At 41.6% G+C, this 19,870-nt stretch overlaps 1 protein-coding gene across 2 annotated transcripts in view; it reads left to right on the top strand.

Annotated features, from left to right (window-relative positions):
- The first annotated feature begins 19,320 nt into the window (after positions 1–19,320).
- RBMS1 (RNA binding motif single stranded interacting protein 1) overlaps positions 19,321–19,870 on the top strand; it is a 207,482-nt gene continuing 206,932 nt past the window's right edge. For both annotated transcript variants that reach the window (XM_073305605.2, XM_073305604.2), the window contains exon 1: positions 19,321–19,738. In XM_073305605.2, coding sequence (XP_073161706.1) covers positions 19,664–19,738 — 75 coding nt within the window. In that variant the 5' untranslated portion in view covers positions 19,321–19,663. The remainder of the gene's footprint in view (positions 19,739–19,870) is intronic.

The following is a 19,870-nucleotide window of genomic DNA, read 5'->3' as shown; positions in this document are numbered from 1 at the left end:
GGAGATAGGAGAGAAGAGGATCATGCTTCGTCTATCCACCACCACTAGTACCATTAAGGAATGGGAGTTGCAAGTGCTGACACTCCTACTTCATGTTGTGAATCTGTGCTGAGCTCATGTGGCCCGTTGGTTGGCATGTCCCATGTTAGGAGATGCATATTAAGAGCAACACATTGGAAGCTATTTGCAGTACATTTATTTATTTAAATATACTTTATTTAACCTGCTAATATATTGATGATGATAATACAAATTCTTATGTGCCAGCAGATTGTGCTCCTTCTATTCACTACATGCACACAAATACAGAGCACTCTTGTAACATTGTCTTCCTGCTGCTAGCTGCCTCTTATGATCTGAACTATCTCACCGCATCGTAACGCATCTCATAAAGCATAACACAGTAGTATACTAAACTGAGGCATAAGAGACAACATAGGGAAGCCAAGACCAGTGCCTGCCCCCAAACAATTCTGTACATGCTGAGCATCCTGGTCCTGGGCTTCTCCATTAGTGAAGCTGTATGTTTTGTTGAGCTCTGGACCCCTGCCAGCTAAGTCTTGGGTCCACAGCTTAATGGATCTGTTCTTAATCTACCATTGCTTGCAGAATTGTTGGGGGTTCTCCTAATGTTGTGGCCTCCTGGAAAACGTTCACTTTCTACTGTAGATCCGTCTGACCTTGCTCACTTTGACCACCAGCTTGATCAGCCCTGAACTGGAGAGACTCCCTGTGGAAGTGAGTAGTAGTTCTGTCTCCATCTCCATTCTAGTCCTTAGCCTTTCTGTTGACACTGCCAACCTTGGTGACATTGGGATGGAAGATTGTGCGATATGGACTACTGTCTTGTAGAAACTAGACTGAGATCACCAACAAAATGGATTTTGGGTGCATAGAAGGAACAATAATCAGGATAGGGTAAGGAGGTACTTAGAAAATTATGGTTAAGACTCACTAGCATAGATTCATAAGAGAGAGAATGTCTAATTTACACTGTAGATTTTTTTGACCCAATTAAAAAGCTGACATAGTAGATAAAAAGATTACTATAATTAAGCCAGTTCTTAAGAAGCCTTTTGAGACAATGCATAAAATACTAGTCTATGTGTTTTGTCAGCATGGTACATGGAGCAGAGCAAGTATTATAGCTTTTCTGAGGACATGCAAGAATTGCCTGGAGGGTGTCAATTTGTCAGAAAAGAAGATAGTAAGCAATTTGTTTATGGCAAGAGCTGAGGTGTAGCTAGATAAAATGTTCCTGCACTTAAAGTGAGCTCTAAAGGCATTATAGAAAAATAGCCAGGATTTGGTCCCTACAGGAAACTTTGTAGAAGATTTTTCTCTCTGAGGGAAACATGTTGGGGGCGGGGGGGAAGAAGAAGAAAATCTGAAAAGTTTTATTCAAAATATTGTAAAATTCTGAGATGAATGTTTGAACTGTTCTGGACAAGCAGGCAGTTATTTTCTCTAGGATAGTTTTGGTGCTAATTCAGACTGATAGTCCATGGGAAAAATATTGCAAATCCTTGTAAGACAGTTTTCTGTCTTTCATCAGCTAACTGTTAGAAATAATTTTGGGGGGCAAAACAAGAGACACCGGGCCATATATCCAACTGGTAGAAATCAATGTAGCTTCAATGAAGCCAGTGAGGCCAGTTTCATGCCAGTTAAATATCTGGCCCATCAGATACTTTATCACAGTTTCCAGAGATGCTAACAATGAAGACCACACCAATTATTTAATAATTACACTATCCAGAGAAACCAGCAACCACAAGACCCCACAGATTATTTCAATGCAGCATCCAAACTAATCAGCAACTAAGGCAACTTCAGCTATTAAACTACAGCAGGGGTATCAAATATTTTTTGTCAAGGTCCAAATTTCTTGGTCAAGGTCCAGACTCCACAGAAAATAATAAAAACATAAAAATATTTCAGGGTCCCTTTAAAAGCATCTGGTGGTCTGGATTTGGCGCATGGTCCGCCTATTGACTACCCTTGTTCTAGCATGTTCTCCTGTGCCTCTCTGCAGAGCAACTCACAATAATAGGTTTGTGGTTTGGTTTTGTTTAAATTATTTCAAATGCCAGAGGAATCAAAGAAATTTTGAGTACAGAACCAGACAGACTATGGCCCAGTTGACCTTTATTTGGGAATATTCTGTGCAGGGGGTCAGGAACTCCAAAAGCTAGAACTTATAGTTTCCACCTTGATCGCTCCCTAGGAAGATGGGATTTTTATCTTGTAGCAATGGCAGAAGAAGTTCATGCATGGAGATCTTCCAAGGTTTGCCAGAAGCCCTGTGACCTCTGTACTGCTTCCCAGCCTCATCCCACCCCTGCTCTCTAAGGCAATACAGCTCCTTTAAGAGTCATGTTCATGTGGTTTCTCTAGCTGGTACTGCCCTACTCAGAAGGGTTCCCATTGTGGGGCACTGGGAGGAATAAAATAAATGCATGCAATGATGTATGCTGGGATGATGGTGTTGAGAATACTGTCCCCTCGTTCCATCCCTTCCTTACGCACACAGCCCAATCCCCAGGCGTACCCTGGAGGGGTTTCCCAGGATCAATGAGAGCACACTGCAGAGCCAGCACTCTTCCCTATCCCACATGCTTTCCTCACCTGGATCTGCTGCTGTCTGCTCCCTTCTGCTCACAATAGCAGAAGGAAATATTTTCCATTTACTTTAGGAAGAGGATGTAAAATAAAGTGTGTTTAGCTTTGTTTTCTCTCTCGTTCCTTCCTCTGGGCTTCCCAGTGTATCCTGTCTATTTTGTGTCTGTCTTGTTTAGATTGTCAGCTATTTGGGGTAGGGAATGTAAATTGTATGTGTCTTGTACAGCACAAAACATTGTCAGCACGTAACAATAATAATGGCTTAGCTCAGAGATCAATTAGCATCTCAGTCATATCATTCCCTGCTTAATGTGTACATTATAATGCATGTCATTTTATTTGTGCACTAAGGTCATAAATGTGTTCAGTGTTCTCTGCTGGTTCCAGAATATTTGCTGGTAAGTATTTCTCTGCTGGCTTCTCGCCTACTACGCATCACTATGTAAATCAGTGAGAGAGACTGGCATGCTGCTAACTAAGGATGGGGTTTTGGATCCTTGTTTGGGAAAAACAAGAACCAGCATGAACCTAAAGCTTTTTTGAGGTTCAAAGATTTAAACTTTTTCTTTTCTATATTCATTTATTTCTAAATGTGACTCTCTGTGATTTCCTGCTTTCTGCCTGGCACTAGAGTGGGAAGCCCCAAAATATCATGAAAAGAGTTGTTTATGTAACATTTCTGGCCTTGCCAAAAGCAGGAAGTACTAAACATGTCATAAGACCGTCACAAGAGTCTCAGCTCAAAGCTATTCAACAGATATTTATGTTGCTGTTGCTATTATTATTTATTTTTATGGAGGCCTTTTACTTGGTTGAACACACTTCAGTCCCACCTGAGGGCACGCATTACAGCTACATGTTATAAACCAGATATATTAGGGATGACACCGTTTATTACAATCATGTAAAGGCCCTATATTTCTGCAAGATCCTGCAATGGTATAGGGAAGATCTCCATATATATGATAGTGATCTTGGATTAGGTACTCCCCTCCATATATATTAGCAGTAGCTGGCAGAAACTGGATAGGGGTCGTAAAAGAGAAAGTAGTAGTTTTGTCATAGTCTTCCCCCTCCCTTAAGTAAGCCACTCTACAACCATGGGGCATGTTGGGGCGAGGAGAGGTTAAACAACAGGAGGAGCCCCTATGCATAAAGAACAAACCTTCACAGCAGCAAAAAAAAAAAAAAAAAAGTAGTTTACTTTATGCTCTGATCTGCATTAATTCCCCATGGAGGAGGGAGCAATGTGCAACCGCAGTGGGGAAGCTAATGACAAAACAACATGGAAGCTGGTTGTGCTGCCACAGGGAAGAGGGATCCATTTTTTCCATTGTGTTTGGGGATGTACAGGGCTGGGGACAGAACAACCCACACTTCTCTGATCTATGCCAGGTTTGTTGGGATCCTATTCCCCATCTGCATGACCAGCAACCCCAACCCCTGGATAGATCTAATAGATTTGGAACTCTTACATTTTATGGATATTTGATAGGTAAGGTGTCCCTCCAGTGGGTTTGTGTGAGGTTTTTTGGGGTGGTGCCCCTTGAAATTAATGAAAAACAAGCCATAAAATGAGTTATCTTATGAAAAATAAATAGATTGCTCATGTGTGGTTAATAGATTTTTATATCCTACATACAAGAGACCATGGATCTCTAATAGCTTAAGGAATTAAACACGTACCTAGAAAGGTTACCAAAAGAAGAAGAAAATGAAATTATCTTTGGTCCATCTGGGAGCAAGGGGAAAACTGCAAAATACAGAAATTTGTAAAGCTGACCTAACTAATCACTTCTGAGAGAAAAGTAACTCAGCAACGAGCTGTGGAAGAGGTCTCGGGGGAAACCCAACACTAGTATGGCCTCTGAAAATGACTATTTAAAATAAATGAATCATTACCATTAAAAGCTAAGCCAAAATCCTCTACTGATATCCGAGACAGTTTCTTAAAGTAGTTGCTGATGGTGAAATAAGCACTTATTATGTGGCGATACCCTCTTTACAAAGTAACTCACCCACCTTACTGAATGTGAAAAATAGAAATAAGCATGAGCCATAAAATTTTGATCCAGACTTAGATCTGAAGCACACCAAACACTGGTGATGTTCATACTGAGGTTTTGATTTGGCCCACTGTGACAGGGATTATTTGTTAAATTGGGATCTGGATCAAGATTTGGGTTTTAACTCAACTCTCCTTCCAAAATTTGGGGGTGTTTAGATCTTGGATTTGGATCACATGCTACCTTTGGAGCAAAGTTCTCTGCTTCCAATAGAACTGGTGCATTGTGTATATACTCCTAATATGACTCAAGGTAATTTCATCATCTTTCTCTTTTAGTAGCCTCTCCAGGTACCTCTTTCAATCTTTAACTCCTTATACCAAGATGATAATGCACTGTATGTGAAGGAAAATCATACAAGGCACTTGGGAATCAAAGTAGCAAAAAACTAAAGACCCTTGCAGCTTATCTGCTGATTTTTTTTACAAGAGATTTAGCTTTAAACTTACTTGACTGACAACAGCAATATGTGAATGCTGTCGGAGACTTATGTCTCTATTTTAAATTCTCATATAAATATATTGTGAAAAACATGGGCAGAAAATATAGAGGCTGGTGCATTTAAAATTGTTTAATATTTTTTCCCTCTTCCAGTTGTCTCAGCTTAATTTAACTTTCCTTTGCAATATTCTGGATGGTTTATTACTCTATACCGATTTTAAAAGAAAAATGTTCACAGCATGTCAGCAAATACATAATAAACAGTAAAATGATCTCACAAAAAGTATAATAATCAGTAAAACTGAAGCATACAAAAGAATATGAAGAAAAAATTACAAAAGGAAGAATTGAAAAGAAGAGATGAGCAGTGAGGAAGGAGGGGAGAATGGGGAGGAAAGCTGGCCCTGTATTAGGGGAACAGGACCTTTGAAATATGAGGGGAAAGATGAGATGAAGAGAGGGGTCAAAGAGGATGGCTATGATGCTGCTTTTGTGTTGGGTCAGAACGGGAAAGGAAAGGGGAGGGGATAAAATATAAAAAATTATGAAAACCAAATATTGTTTTGCACCCCTTGAAACTCTTTGTCTGCCTGTGGTCTAGGCAGATTGAGCACCTCCTCGGAGGAGGCAAGTGCCCACAGTGAGAGATAAATACCTTCAAAGTGGCTCCACTGAGAACTCAGGGCATTCACAGTTTAAGGGGTTGATCCTATGAAATGTTGAACTCTTGGGTCAAGACCACTTACATACTAGCATGTTTTTCCTAGTATAATAACAATGACTTCATCTGGGGGAGAGGTATCTTTATTTCATTTCTTAAAACAAAATTATATGCTTGCGGAAATGGGTGCATGTGTCCAGGGATAATCAGATGCACATTTTTCAAACTATAATGGCTAATTGTTGCAGACAAAATAAAAAATATACTATTTATGGCAAGCAGCACCAGGTTGCACTGTTATACATGGTCGCCCAAGATTTTTTCTTTGCATATGAACAAATATTCAGTCTTGGGAAGACATGCTATGGTGTTAGTTTTGGGCTGTGCATGGTTCTGTGTAGAGGCAGCTTTGGGAGAGAGGGAACTGTAAGCATATCCGAGTTCACTCTCTGACTGGGTCTCTGATTAGAGTCACTTCTTGAAGCAGAGTTGCTCCTGGGTACGAGGCACTGGCGTTGGCCTGAGATTCCTAAAGAAAGAGGGTTCCTGCATGGTGTTTGACCACCTCTGCTCCAAGACTTAGACTGGTATGTGTGTAAATAAAACAAGCATATTCAGAAACCACCAGATTTCTCCTGCACTGGGAAACTCATCCATAAGGCCCAGGACATTTACTACTTCTCTTCAGCAGTGTGACACTATGTCAGAACTTGAGACAGTGGTGTTGGAAGAAGGAACAACAATATAATAAAAACAAAACCGTCGGATGTGAGCTATTACTCTCAGCTTCTTTCAGTCATTGGAAGGGTTTATCTACTATACTTAAGTTTCTGCACTTCTGTGGCTTTTGCCACAGGGCTCCTGGCACACTAACAGTCATCTCTTAAGTGCCCTGCAAATCTGATTAGCTGGCTTTGACAGTGCTGCAAACTCCCAGAAGCACCTAATTTTCCACTGCCTTGCACATGTGTAGTTGTCTACTCCAAAAAAGAATGTATCACTTTCCACAGATGTAAAAACAAGGGGTGAGGTCCTGCTGCAATTGAAATCAATCATATTTTTTTTGCTATTGACTTCAATGGGGCCAGTATTTCATCCCATCTATGAGTCCATGAAGTTTTTGCAGTATTTTACTTCAGGCTTCTGTAGCCATTCCTTTGGTAAAGATATTCCAGAGTCTCTTTCTCTGGTTGAAGTGAGCTGTAGCTCATGAAAGCTCATGCTCAAATAAATTGGTTAGTCTCTAAGGTGCCACAATTACTCCTTTTCTTTTTGCGAATACAGACTAACACGGCTGTTACTCTGAAATCTTTCCTTTTAGTTTCTCTTCTTGCCTCCCAACTACTGTGGTGTTTTAAGAGCCAGCTAGTGGCTTCTACTCGTTTACATAATGGAACAAGGACTTATCCATGGAGATCTCACTTCTGCAGTAAGCATGCCACAGAGTGTGTAGGCCTCAGCAACTCAGGGAACTGAGGGAACATAGAGGAAAGCAAAAGGGTTTAGTCAAATAAAAAAAATAAATATTATTTAACTTTGACTAGTTGCTATAGGTTGGGCTGGGACTCATCATCTCTGCTTGTTGTCTCCTGCATTCCTTGGTAAAGTACACACCTCATCACATGTGCCTGGCTATGTCTATGCTGCGCTGTTACTCCAAGTGATTGAGCACCCAGGTTAGCCAAACCTAGGCGTGAGCGACTTGCTATGGAGATGCTATCTATTACTGTATCTTTACCATTTCTGCACTCACCTATGTGGGTGGGTGATGGGCATGGAGGCATAGTCCATGGTTCTTTGTGCTGAGACACTCTAGAATTCTTTCTCAGTCAGTCATGTCAACTACAGAAGAACTTGTTTGTCCTTTGGGGAGAATTGTGGAAAGGGCATTTTGAGGATTATCAGCACTCAAGTGATTAAGCCTTTTATCCTCACTGTAAAGTGGATAAGTTCCAGCCCAAGTTGAAGTGGAGCCCAGGCTCTAATGCACATTCCCAGCTGGGTAAGCTAGCCTGGGTTTACAGCACCTCCAAACCTGGGTCAGTGGCTTTTCAGTACGTATGGTAGGAGGAAGGGAGTTAAGGCTAAAACCAGATAAAAGCTTGGGTTAACTGTGCTCTGCAGCATGGTCAAATCCCAAATGATATAATGGGGTTGTAGGTATGTAGGTCGTTAAAAAGACATGGGAATTAACAATTAGCATTTCATGCATAGCCCATACCCTTCTTTTTTCTGGTTCCTCGATGCTTCTAGGTTGTTTGTTTTAATCTAAAACCAAGCATATTGGCAACAGATGACCATTAATGCGGTAGAGCCAGAATAGCAACCATAATGATCAGAAATAAAATATTACTTTAGTTATCAACAGAATAGTCTCTTGCATATTGTCTCATGGGATGTTTAATATTTTGGGAACAAAAACAACAAACGACCAGTGGTGCTAGAGGAGGGAATAAACTATATATAATATGGGATAAATTTATTTTATCAATGGATATTCTTATAAAAAAAACAAAACAAAACAAATGAACAAACCCCCTCACCGCACCTCTAATGTTTTCATGGCCAATACACTGGTCTCTTTTATAGCCACATAAAATAATAATTTCATTTATCAAATATAACTCACACATACTTTTTATAATCTCTAAATTCAACTTTTGCAGTTTTTAAAGGTAAAGCATTTTTTAAAGAACTCCATGAAATTAACAAACCTTTGGGCACAGGCCTCACCTGAACCAATCAGTCACAAAGGTCACACTCCAGCATCTATTGTAGGCAAGGGAAGTTATTTCACTGAGTTCAGCAGAAGTTGGGTCAAGCCCAGAGACAGCAACTTTCCATGTGTATTTCCATTATTGACCAATATGTGTATTGACCAACACATGCACAATTTGTAACGTGCATTTGAGGTCATTTTTAAGACCTATAATGTGTTTTGACTTCACATCTTCGTGAAGCATAGATTGGTCTTGCGATATGAGTGAACCTTGAACAGTTTAAGTATCTTGTACATTCTTAGCACTCATCCCAGAGTTTTAAATGCATCCGTATATACATGCAACCACCCAGATATTAACTTTTGAAAATGATGTTATAACATGTTTGCTGTGCTCTACGTTTCCTATGAAAAGATTAACATTCTCCTTGTCATCCTGCAGATGTTTTAATTTTTTGCTACAGAGGTGTAGCTCAAATTTTAGCTGGTTGGATTTACATTTTAGTATGTCTCTTGAGAAAAAACTCATAGTGTTTTGTGCCATCCCTTGTGAAAAGTGAATCTCTGCCACATCCATTTTGGAAGTATAAAGGCCCATGTTTATTTAACTAAACACCAAACTATACAAAATGGATAAAAACTTATAAAATGATCCAACAGATCCTGCCAGCCTGTGGTCTCTCTGGAGTAACATCCCACTGCAACTGGGGGAACCAAACATCCTATGTTCTCACAATCTATAATCCCTCAACTATCTGGCTAGGAAGATAAATAGAGATTGGAAGGGTGGGAAGCGAACTGGAGTGACCAATGGGACATGCTAAAAGCTGAGGGGTGTGTGTGTGTAGATAGATAGATAATTTTAAGCATCTTGCTGGATCAGGAGCTAAGACAATTGTTGTGTCCCCAAGAATCAAAATTCTAATTGCAATCTTGTATTTGGGTAACTTTTCAGCAAAAAAAATTAAATAAAGTGGAAATTTGTTGTGCAATACAAGATTTGCAAGGAATTTTAAATGCTAAAAATCTTTCCACTGTGGATCTGAAGCAGGAAAGTATTCCAGCTACGTTTCTTAATGCTTCTGACAAGTAGAGGAAAGAGTGAAGGTGAGATCCCAAAGCTTTTCTTGGATTTATTCTGTCACAGAGCCACATGTTTATATCAGGATTAAAACCTTTTTGCTAATATTAGGTTGGTTCAACATTAGGGGGCTAGTCTTGGGGTCATGACATCCAGGTTCAATTCCCTCCTCTGCCAAAGATATCCTGTGTGACCTTGGGCAAGTCACTTAGTCTCTTTGTGCCTCAGTTCCCCATCTGTAAATTAGATATATTTCCCTTACTCACAGGGATTCTGTAAAGATAAGTACAACAAAATATTGTGAGGCACTCAGATACTGAAATAATGGGTGCAGAGGACGAGCCAATAGGTACCATAAACAGCTCCTAGAAAATGTTCAGGTTAAAAACCAAAAAAGTCAGGTTTTGTTCTCACAATCCAATCAAGGTGCAGGCTGAGAGAGTGCGGTGTTGTATCTACACACCCTGACGCTGGAGGATGCCAACTTATTAAACTGGTATTTCACTGGTTACCAATTTCAAAGAAAGAAAGCCCTTTTTTCAGGCCATCAATGAAATGCATCAGAAAGAGATAACTGAGCCTTCAACTAAGTGCCTGGACCTCACCCTTACTTCTGCAAGAAGAAAAGAAGTACTTGTGGCACCTTAGAGACTAACTAATTTATTTGAGCATAAGCTTTCGTGAGCTACAGCTCACTTCATCGGATGCATGCAGTTTTTCCACTGAATGCATCCGATGAAGTGAGCTGTAGCTCACGAAAGCTTATGCTCAAATAAATTTGTTAGTCTCTAAGATGCCACAAGTACTCCTTTTCTTTTTGCGAATATAGACTAACACAGCTGCTACTCTGAAACCTGTCATTAGTTCTGCAAGATAACTGCTTAACATTACATGCTGGGCTCATTATAGAAAACTAAACAAAGTCACTCTACAGGTTACCGTACTCCTCTTTTGCCACAGTAGAACATTTGTGGGATATTACAGCTGGATGAATTTGATTTTCCACCTTAGGAGCCTCCGCTGGTGTAAATCAGTGTAACTCACTGATGAGGACCTGGCCCTTGATCTCAAAAAGGGGATATTTGGAAGCCTGGGCGGTGTTTATCACAGGCCAGGGGAGGCTGAGCCTCCCCAAATAGCCAGGCACGGCCTACCCCATGCTCTGCCCAGAGGCCCCCTCCTGCTTCCCACTCTTCCCCTGTGGCCCAGGCTGGGGCTAGGGTGGCCGACCTGCAGCCCAGGACTCAGGGTGGCTGGGGCCAGTGCTCAGACTGACGCTCCAGGGCTGGAGGCACTGGGGCTGTACCACCCAGCATTCTGGAGCTGAGAGTACTCGGGTGGCTGGGCGGCCGGGGGCTGTAGTCGGGGGCTCTGGCAGGAAAAGGGAAGGGGTCTTGGGCGGAAGGGGTGGGGCCTACCTCCCCGAACGGCTGGCTCATGCACTACCCATGTGAACTAGATTCAAAGGAGAGGGGGAAGCCTCCCCTTCTACAGCAGATCCAGGAGTATGGCAATTTAAAGTAATGCCTTTTGAATTACTCAGTGTTGTTCCTGCAACCTCAGTTTCTCAGTGTTGGAGAAGTTCTGTGTGGCAAGCCTCTCTCTTATTTGCATGTACCTGGATGATATGCTAGTACATTCTAAATCATTGCAACATGCATTTGCAAATAGTTTGTGATAGCTAGAGAATGGCAAATTGGAAAGGAACCCCCAGTGTTTCGATCAGTAAGAAAGCAATTTCCACTGACAAAACTAAAACTGAGTCACTACAGATACCCATTGTTCTTATTGTAGAAGGTGGGTTTTTTTTTCACTTTGTTAAAATTGTAAAACTACAGAATGAATTAAATTGCAGCTTGACCTTTAAGAGGTCATCAAAGGTGGATTACAGGGTTAAAAGAGGATCTCATGATTGCTCCACTGTTGGCTTACTCTTTTTAACATGCCTCCCATGCCAAACACAGCTGGAAGTACCTACATATTGGGAATAGTTTGGGGCCAACAATAGGAAGGAAAGGAAAAAATTGTGACATTTTATAGATTTTATAAATGACATTTTATTGATGATACATGTGGCATCAAATTTAATCACAATTTGCCTTGTAATCTGCTTAAAATCAGTAATACAATATGGCCCTAAATTCTGCAGAAATAAGTTAAATATATTTACTCATTTGCACCTTTATTTATATGGGACAAAATTTGTGCACAGAACAGTCCATCTTTGAAATGACTCCTTGGATTCAAGAATATCAAGGGATGGTTGGTCAGATGGCTGTGAAAACAAGAATGTGATATCCAGTCACACACAGACCTGGGCAGGATAGAGAAAACCTGATGTTTTCTTCACTAGTCCCTGTTGAGTGGTAGGTGGATGGGAAAGAATTGCAAGTATTGTCCCAAACAGGTCACAGAATTGACAGGTTATGTGCCAATGAAGGAATCGTACTCATACAGGTGCCCAACACTTGCAGAAGTGCAAGTATTCTGCTCCTTGTTTCTTTTCTGGAACAATAGAGCCAATATTGCTAGTGACCCCAGAGCAGTTAAGAACTGCACAGATGGAAGAGCCTAATAAATAATGTATAACTAGAAACTAAATTCTCAGCTTTGGCCACATTCCCTTGGAATACCCCTAGCTTGTGCTGTCAGTGAGGGGAGTATATAATGTAAATACAAAATAAAGAATATCAAATGGATAAGTGGAGAGAAATCAACCAGTGATGGGTGCAAGTGTCAACTGGTTATATGAGAAATATTTGAAAAAAGAAGTATTAAGATCATGATATCATCTTAGAATCACTGGATATTTTAGGGCAAGATAGACCAGAACATAGAAAACTACAGAATATGATAGGTTTCAGAGTAACAGCCGTGTTAGTCTGTATTTGCAAAAAGAAAAGGAGTACTTGTGGCACCTTAGAGACTAACCAATTTATTTGAGCATGAGCTTTCGTGAGCTACAGCTCACTTCATCGGATGCATACCGTGGAAACTGCAGCAGACTTTATATATACACAGAGAATATGAAACAATACCTCCTCCCACCCCACTGTCCTGCTGGTAATAGCTTATCTAAAGTGATCATCAGGTGGGCCATTTCCAGCACAAATCCAGGTTTTCTCACCCTCCACCCCCCCCCCCAAATTCACTCTCCTGCTCGTGATAGCCAGGGTGAGAAAACCTGGATTTGTGCTGGAAATGGCCCACCTGATGATCACTTTAGATACGCTATTACCAGCAGGACAGTGGGGTGGGAGGAGGTATTGTTTCATATTCTCTGTGTATATATAAAGTCTGCTGCAGTTTCCACGGTATGCATCCGATGAAGTGAGCTGTAGCTCACGAAAGCTCATGCTCAAATAAATTGGTTAGTCTCTAAGGTGCCACAAGTACTCCTTTTCTTTTTACAGAATATGATGGTTATGTGGCAAAAAAGGATTTTATTCTTCAGGTTTTTATTACCCTAGAAATATTATCGCTACTGGCCACTAGAGCAGCTGAACTGGTGCTGAAAACAGTTCAACTGCAATTATAGATGAGACCAAATTTTGTTTCAGCACCAATCCAACTGCACCCCTTGCTGATACCCATTGTCAATAATGGATATGTTGCATAATGTAGATGAAGCTTAGGAGAGGGAGAGCCCCATTGCAGAAGTGTCATGTAGGTACACCAGTGGAACACGTTGGTATGGTTAAGCTTGGCAGTCTGTATGACCTTGTGTACCTTCCAAAACTGAATTGTTCCTGAACACAGCTGTCAGTAGCAGGTGCAGCTGAACCAGTAGAGAAGGTGGTTCAATGCTAAGTGTAGACAAGAACAAACCATATTCAGCTAGGTGTCAGCTAAGTGTTGTTAAAACTTGGTTGGTGTTAAGATAAAGATAGTTTCATCTCTTCACTTAATTGAAATAAATATCTGAGTCTGGAACCCACTGAAGAGGTTAATAGTTGCTGCAGCTACTGTGTTGATTTAAATGACAAAAACAATGAAATGCTTTTCATCTTGGTGGCCCATCAACAGTACCATTTATTTAGCCTTTGTGCTTAAGAGGGTAGCCAATTGCCACCTAAACTGAAGGGTCTTTCATCTGTGTGGCAATGCAGTCAAGGCCATAGGCTAGGGCTAAGGGTGGCATTACAACTGGAAGGTTTTGCAACTAGAGAGTAATTGGAACAGTATGTGAAAGCAGAGCAAAAAACAGACTGGCTGAGGATTTGAAGCTGCAGTATGCCAGTCCTGTGAGTTCTAAACTGCAGTTTGATTTTTGTTATCCCACTTGTGAGTAGATTAGGACACAGTGAATATCCTATATCACCTCAGCACTCTCCAAGTAAAAACAATACCCTACTTCTGCTGCTGTTACTATGTATATTATGGTCACACCTAGAGGCCACACTATGCTATACACTGTACAAACACATAGTAAGATACAGTCCCTGCCCTGAAGAGCCTACAAGCTAAATATACAAGACAGACAAGGAGTGGAAGAAGGGGACTATTATCCTCATTCTACATATGGGAAAACAAGCACAGGGAGATGGAGTGACTTGCAAAATATCATAAAAAGTCTGGGACAGAGCTGAACCCAGATCTTTTAACTGTTAGGCTGAGATCTTAACCACAAATCCATTCTTGTTCATTTCTTCCTGAGCATCAGCTGACTGCACTGACCTGAAAATGATCCAAGTGTTGATACCAAAATTGTCATAGCTTCTGAATGAACAGTGTCATGCACACAATTAATGGAATGAGTTCGGCTGAATATATTTCAACTGCACACTCTGCATTGTATTTGATTCCCATCTACTTCTTGGTAAAGTTCAAGGGTGTTGGATTTAATCAATAAAGCCCAATATGATTTTGGACCTTGATAAGACAAAATGCTTCTGCCTAAACACCATTGCTGTTGATGGGAGCACAAGATGTGTTTTTACTCACAGGCCTTGTTTACACTACAATTACTGTGTTAATAACAATAATAATAATAGCAACACCTAGACCTTATGTAGCTTTTTATTAGTAGATCTTTACCAAGGGACTTGGTATTCCCATTTTACAGGCATAGAGGAATGAAGTGACTTGCCTCACATCACTCAGTAAGGCAACAGCAGAGCTGGGAACACAGCCCGGGTTTCTAGAGTCCCCAGGCCAGTGCGCTAGCCATATGGCCACACAATTAAAATATTGCTGTCTTTCAATCATATTTTAGCACTGTTTAGTTTTTTTCTGTTTAGACCAGACCAAGTCACATTGTTATCATGTTGAGGAAACAATGTTAAAACAACAAAGTTTAGCATTATTTCCTCAACATGATTATAACACAATTTGATCTGGTCTGGATAGGCACAACTCAACCACATTATAACATGGATAGGACACAACCATGTTGTAGCTGCACTCCCTAAGATGGTTAACATTGGTGCTCAAACACTCATGATTTACACTCTGGAGGCAGGGAATTCTTTAAAGGAAGGTTCCCAGCTATAGAATTTATTCAGTCTCTGGAGGCCTGCAGAGCCCAGACCTGTTAGCCAGCAGAGCAGGGTTTTCTTTTTATCCAATCCATCACCTGATAAGGCCTAAACTAGAGAAAGGAAGGATTTTCTTTAATTTTTATTATGTTTTTTTCCCCCTAGTGAGTGGGTAGTACATTGTAAGCAGTCTTAATTTGATTGTTTTGTTTGATGCACCCAAATGCCATGGTTATGGGCACAGTCTAAGATATTAAATACAAACATTACCATCAGTGCAACGTTAAATTTGACAATTCAGTCATTATTATTCAATATTATCTGAACTACATTGTGCAAACTGTGACGTTTCTGTTTTAGTGTGATGCACTCATGCCCCATAATTATGGACACGTGATAGGCTATTAAATGAAAAAGCATCTATACAGTGCCAAAGTTGAAAACTCTGTCATTTGCATTTTATTCTCTGCTTCTCTATAAAATAATAACAAACATTAGTCACTTTGAAAATGTATAAATGTTTTTGGATACCTCAGTTTTCAGGTGCCTGACTTTAGACATCTAAAAGGGGCCTGATTTTCAGAAAGTGCTGAGCGCCCACCCTCTGGGAATCCACCCCACATTAATGTTTGTTAGGTTGGACACCCAAAAATTGGTGTCACTTTTGAAAATTCACGTCTTGTGTAAACAATGTTTACATTTAGCAAGGAAAATAGGTAAAGGAAATATATTTATGTGCACTATGGAGGAGCTAACTATGTGTTAGAACCTTAACTCTGGGGAAATTCCTGACTTCTGAATACTGGATTCCTCTGACTTAACTTTTGCATTAAAGCAAAATTAGTTTCTTCTCCATTTAATCACAGAATATCAGTAATTAACTCATTCTATATGAAAGGGACACCACTGAGTCACCCTAAGCCTAGATAAAGATGTCTTACATGAGGCTTCCTCCACTGATCCATGCTTAACAAATATGTATTTAGGAGCAGTCTGCCTTAAAATGCATCTTTGAGACCAAACAGAGAAATTCTAATGGGCATGTATTTAATTGATGCTGATTTTAAAATTTAATTTCTTTAAATCTTCTGAACTCATTCTGAATTCTAGCTCAGAATCTGTGGAAGAGACAGGAGCAGATCTTCAATACACTGGAAATAAAAATATTAAGATGGATGCTTGAAATTACATGTTTGGAATGAATGAATTAGCGGAAGTGTGAAGGTGGTACCAATTACAGAAAAGCTGAGGGATTCCATGTTGAGATTGTTTCGGCGAATAAAAAGAAATGGGAAGAATACACCAGAAACAAGGTGTTAACATTAGAAGTGGAGGGTAACAGAAGGGCTGGAAAACCCAAAATTAGTTGCATGGGATGTCATACTAAGGGATTTGATTAGCTATGGAGTTGCTGATGAACTGCTTCAAGACTGGAATGGAGAAGAATGACTGGAAGAGCTGACTCCATATAGTTGGGACCAAGCCAAGAAGAAGTCGTCTTCTGAACTCATGTTAGTCAAACTGGGGCATGATCTGCAAATCCTCGCTCATGTTCTATAGGACTGAAGGACTGCTAAGAAGAGTGGAATTTTGAAGCATCAGGTCCTTTCCTTAATTTTTAAATTCTCAGTGATAAGTACAGTACCCGATAACTTTGAAATTTGTAATATCTGCTATTTTAAAAATAATAAGAGCAAATATTCCAATTGGAAATAAGTGCGTGTGTGTGGGGAGCAGGGTTGGTAGAAGATCTAGCTCATGTAGCTCAAAAAAGTTGGACTCAATTTTGCTCCAACTTTAAATAAAAGAAATCACCTTTGGGGCAGAGACCAAGCAGGGAACATTTCAGATTAGAAAGACTTGGGGGTGGGTAGTTTTAAGCAACTGAAAAGGGGGATTAGAATGGAATTAGGAGCCCATCTTTAGTTATAGCAGTTGATATTAATGATCACAGTAATAAAATACTCTCTTAGCCAGATTTGTTCTTTCATGCTTTCAGCAGCCATAGTAACAGTGTGTATTACTACTCATCTCATTGGCAGCTATCATGCATTCCCAGTAACTTGACACAACTAAGTTAAAGATTGCTGCAGTCATAACTGCTGGAACTATATAGACCAGAAGTTCTCAGACTTTTTCATTGTGTGGATCACAGTTAAGAGATTTTGTCTTCTGGACACTTCCCATTCATGAGCCTCCACATTATAGACTGCTAACATTCTTGTGGCAACTACAACAGTTGCTTGGGTAGAAAGGAATACCAGGGAAACAGTTGTGTATTTCTAATTGTCTTTAGTGCAATAAGAGTTTTATCCCTTTCTTAAAAAAAAAAAGTTATTCACACTGTCTATTGTTGCTTTTCTTTTCCCTCTCTTCCCCCACATCCTAATCTGCCTCTCTCAATTGGAAACCAAGAGAATCAACACTCTGTGATCTTTGAGCTCTCTCTGCTGACTACTAGAGATCCTTGAACCACAGTTTTGGAAACCTCTGATGTATAATTACCAAGTTGGTGAGTCGCATCAAGTATTTTTGCCATGGCCACATACTTGTCAACTGTTTCTGAAACCCCACCCGTACCTACAGGTGACCACACATTCTTGTGTGACCCTTATTCATTACAGCCTCCTCACCTCATCCACTGCACAGTCCAGATTCCACAGCATAAACTCAGAGTCTTTGAACTGCATCTTTTCCAGAAGGAAGCTGCTTCTGTCCTGTGCTGACTTGGCTTTTTCAACTGTCTGACCTACTACTTGTGCTACCCTGGAGCATGGGATTATTATGGCATTGGCCCCTCTCAGCCACCTGATAGTTCCCTTTTGCCAGACTTCTCTCTGTCCATGACCTTTGTTTTTCCCCCAGGAAGGTCACCAGTTCAGGTACAAACTTCCTGTGTTCAGCCCCATTCCCTTTGGGGTTCCAGGCATGTGCTAGCCCAAAACCCAAGGAACTCCTGTTTCACCCCCCTGGATGCAGAGCCTCCTTACTATAGCCTCTACTTGTCTTTGAATCAGTGTGGTCCATAAAGTATAGTAAGAATTTCCTCCCATGACCAAACTTGCAAATAGACCTTTTAGTGACAGATCAACTAATTTGCAGCATCATTATCCTGCAAACCTTAGAGCAGAAACCTAAATCTCTTCTCTAGGATTGGGTGAATATCTGCAGTCACCTATCCATACCTGGGCTAGTAACAAGATTTGATGGTTGCAGGATGCAGGGCTGCTCAAAAGCTGCCTTTACACTTTATGCAGGGATACTTGTGAATACTAAGCTTTTATACCACATCTTTCCCTTCCCCTCCCCCCCCCACATTTTTAGCTAGGTTAACCCTAATAAGCAGAGCAGCTTTCATGGAGCTTGCAAATATATTTAATTAATAATCTAGCGCTCCTGGGACACAAACCATAATTTTCACAGCCTGACAAGAAGTGGCATCTGTTTAGACTCTCTGAGAATTCATTAAGTGCATGTTGGAAAATACAGCATTAGGTAAGAGGAGGATATATACTCATCAGGAGCAAATCCAATCAGAAGAAAATGTTTTTTATTACATTGTAACCTGTTTTCCTTTGCATCATTAGCCATGACTGAAAACTTTCTCTAAGTTTGGGAAAGTCTTTCTAAGAAAACAAAAACAAATAACCATGCTTATAGTCTAAAGGAAAATATACAGAACTGTAGCCACCAACCGTTAGAATGGATGTCACACCTCCCCCGCCCCCGCATTTGATTACACTTGAGGATGAGGCCCACCAGTTAATCTACACTTTAGGCAAATCTGTAAGTGATGTACTGGGGTCCTGAGAAATTTCTAGCTAGGAATATGTACCCCCTGCAAGTGAATGTTAAACCTATGCTAGTTTTTTCTGAACGACATCCACTTCTGCACTGAGGCTTGTGCACTGCATTCGTGCCAGTTATCACAAGGCTCAAAGGAGATGATAAAGCAGAATCCAACCAGCAAGGTCATGCACAGCGTGCATGTTGCAGTCCCCCTTGGGCAGAGCGGGAATATGGAGTCCTTCCTACCCAGGAGCGTTAATGGCGAATGACTTTTCCAGGGTCAGAACCGCTCTTGCTCTGATCCTAGATCACTTGTCGGCTGCAACCATGCTGCAGCCTGAGCCTGGGAGCGAGCATCCTTGCCCGGCTCCCTACTGCCAGTGAGTCCTGAGTGGTTCAACTCCAGCCCACACCTCGAGCCCAGCTGGGCCTAAGCACCGCCCCTGGCCCCCCTCCCCCAGCTGCCTGGCACCGAGCGCTGCCGCGGCTGCAGTTCACACTGGTATTGATCGCTTCCCAGCGCGCGGGGCCGTCGGAACCGGGCTGGCGCTGCTGCCGGGCTGTGGCTGGGCAGGGACTTGAGGAAACTTGTGGGGGGAGGAGAGCGCGCGCCGGAGGGGGCGGGGGGGCGCGCTGCGGTCTCTCGCTGCTGCTGCTGCTGCTGGGAGGAGGAAGGTTTGGGCTCCGCTGAGGAGGAGAAGCAGCCGCCGCCGCCGCCGCCGCCAGAAAGGAAGAGGCAGGAGAGAGGCATTTGGAGCCCCCTAAAGTGCCCCCCGCCCCTGCACGGCAGGCGACATTTCCAGCTTCATGGGCAAAGTGTGGAAACAGCAGATGTACCCCCAGTACACCACCTACTACTACCCCCAGTATCTGCAGGCTAAGGTACGGTAGCGCCGGCCTGCCGGGCGCGGGGCGGGGCGGGGCGGCCGGGCTGGGCTGCAGCGGGACTTGCTGAGCGTCGTTCGCTATCGCCCGAGGCCAGGAGGGGGCTGCGGCGGGGGAGGGGATCGGGTT

Source organism: Lepidochelys kempii, chromosome 11 (genome assembly GCF_965140285.1).
Source record: "Lepidochelys kempii isolate rLepKem1 chromosome 11, rLepKem1.hap1, whole genome shotgun sequence".
In the NCBI taxonomy this organism is placed as follows: Eukaryota; Metazoa; Chordata; order Testudines; family Cheloniidae; genus Lepidochelys; species Lepidochelys kempii.
Note: the sequence above shows the minus strand (reverse complement) of the source record. Positions and strands in the feature narration are given on the sequence as shown.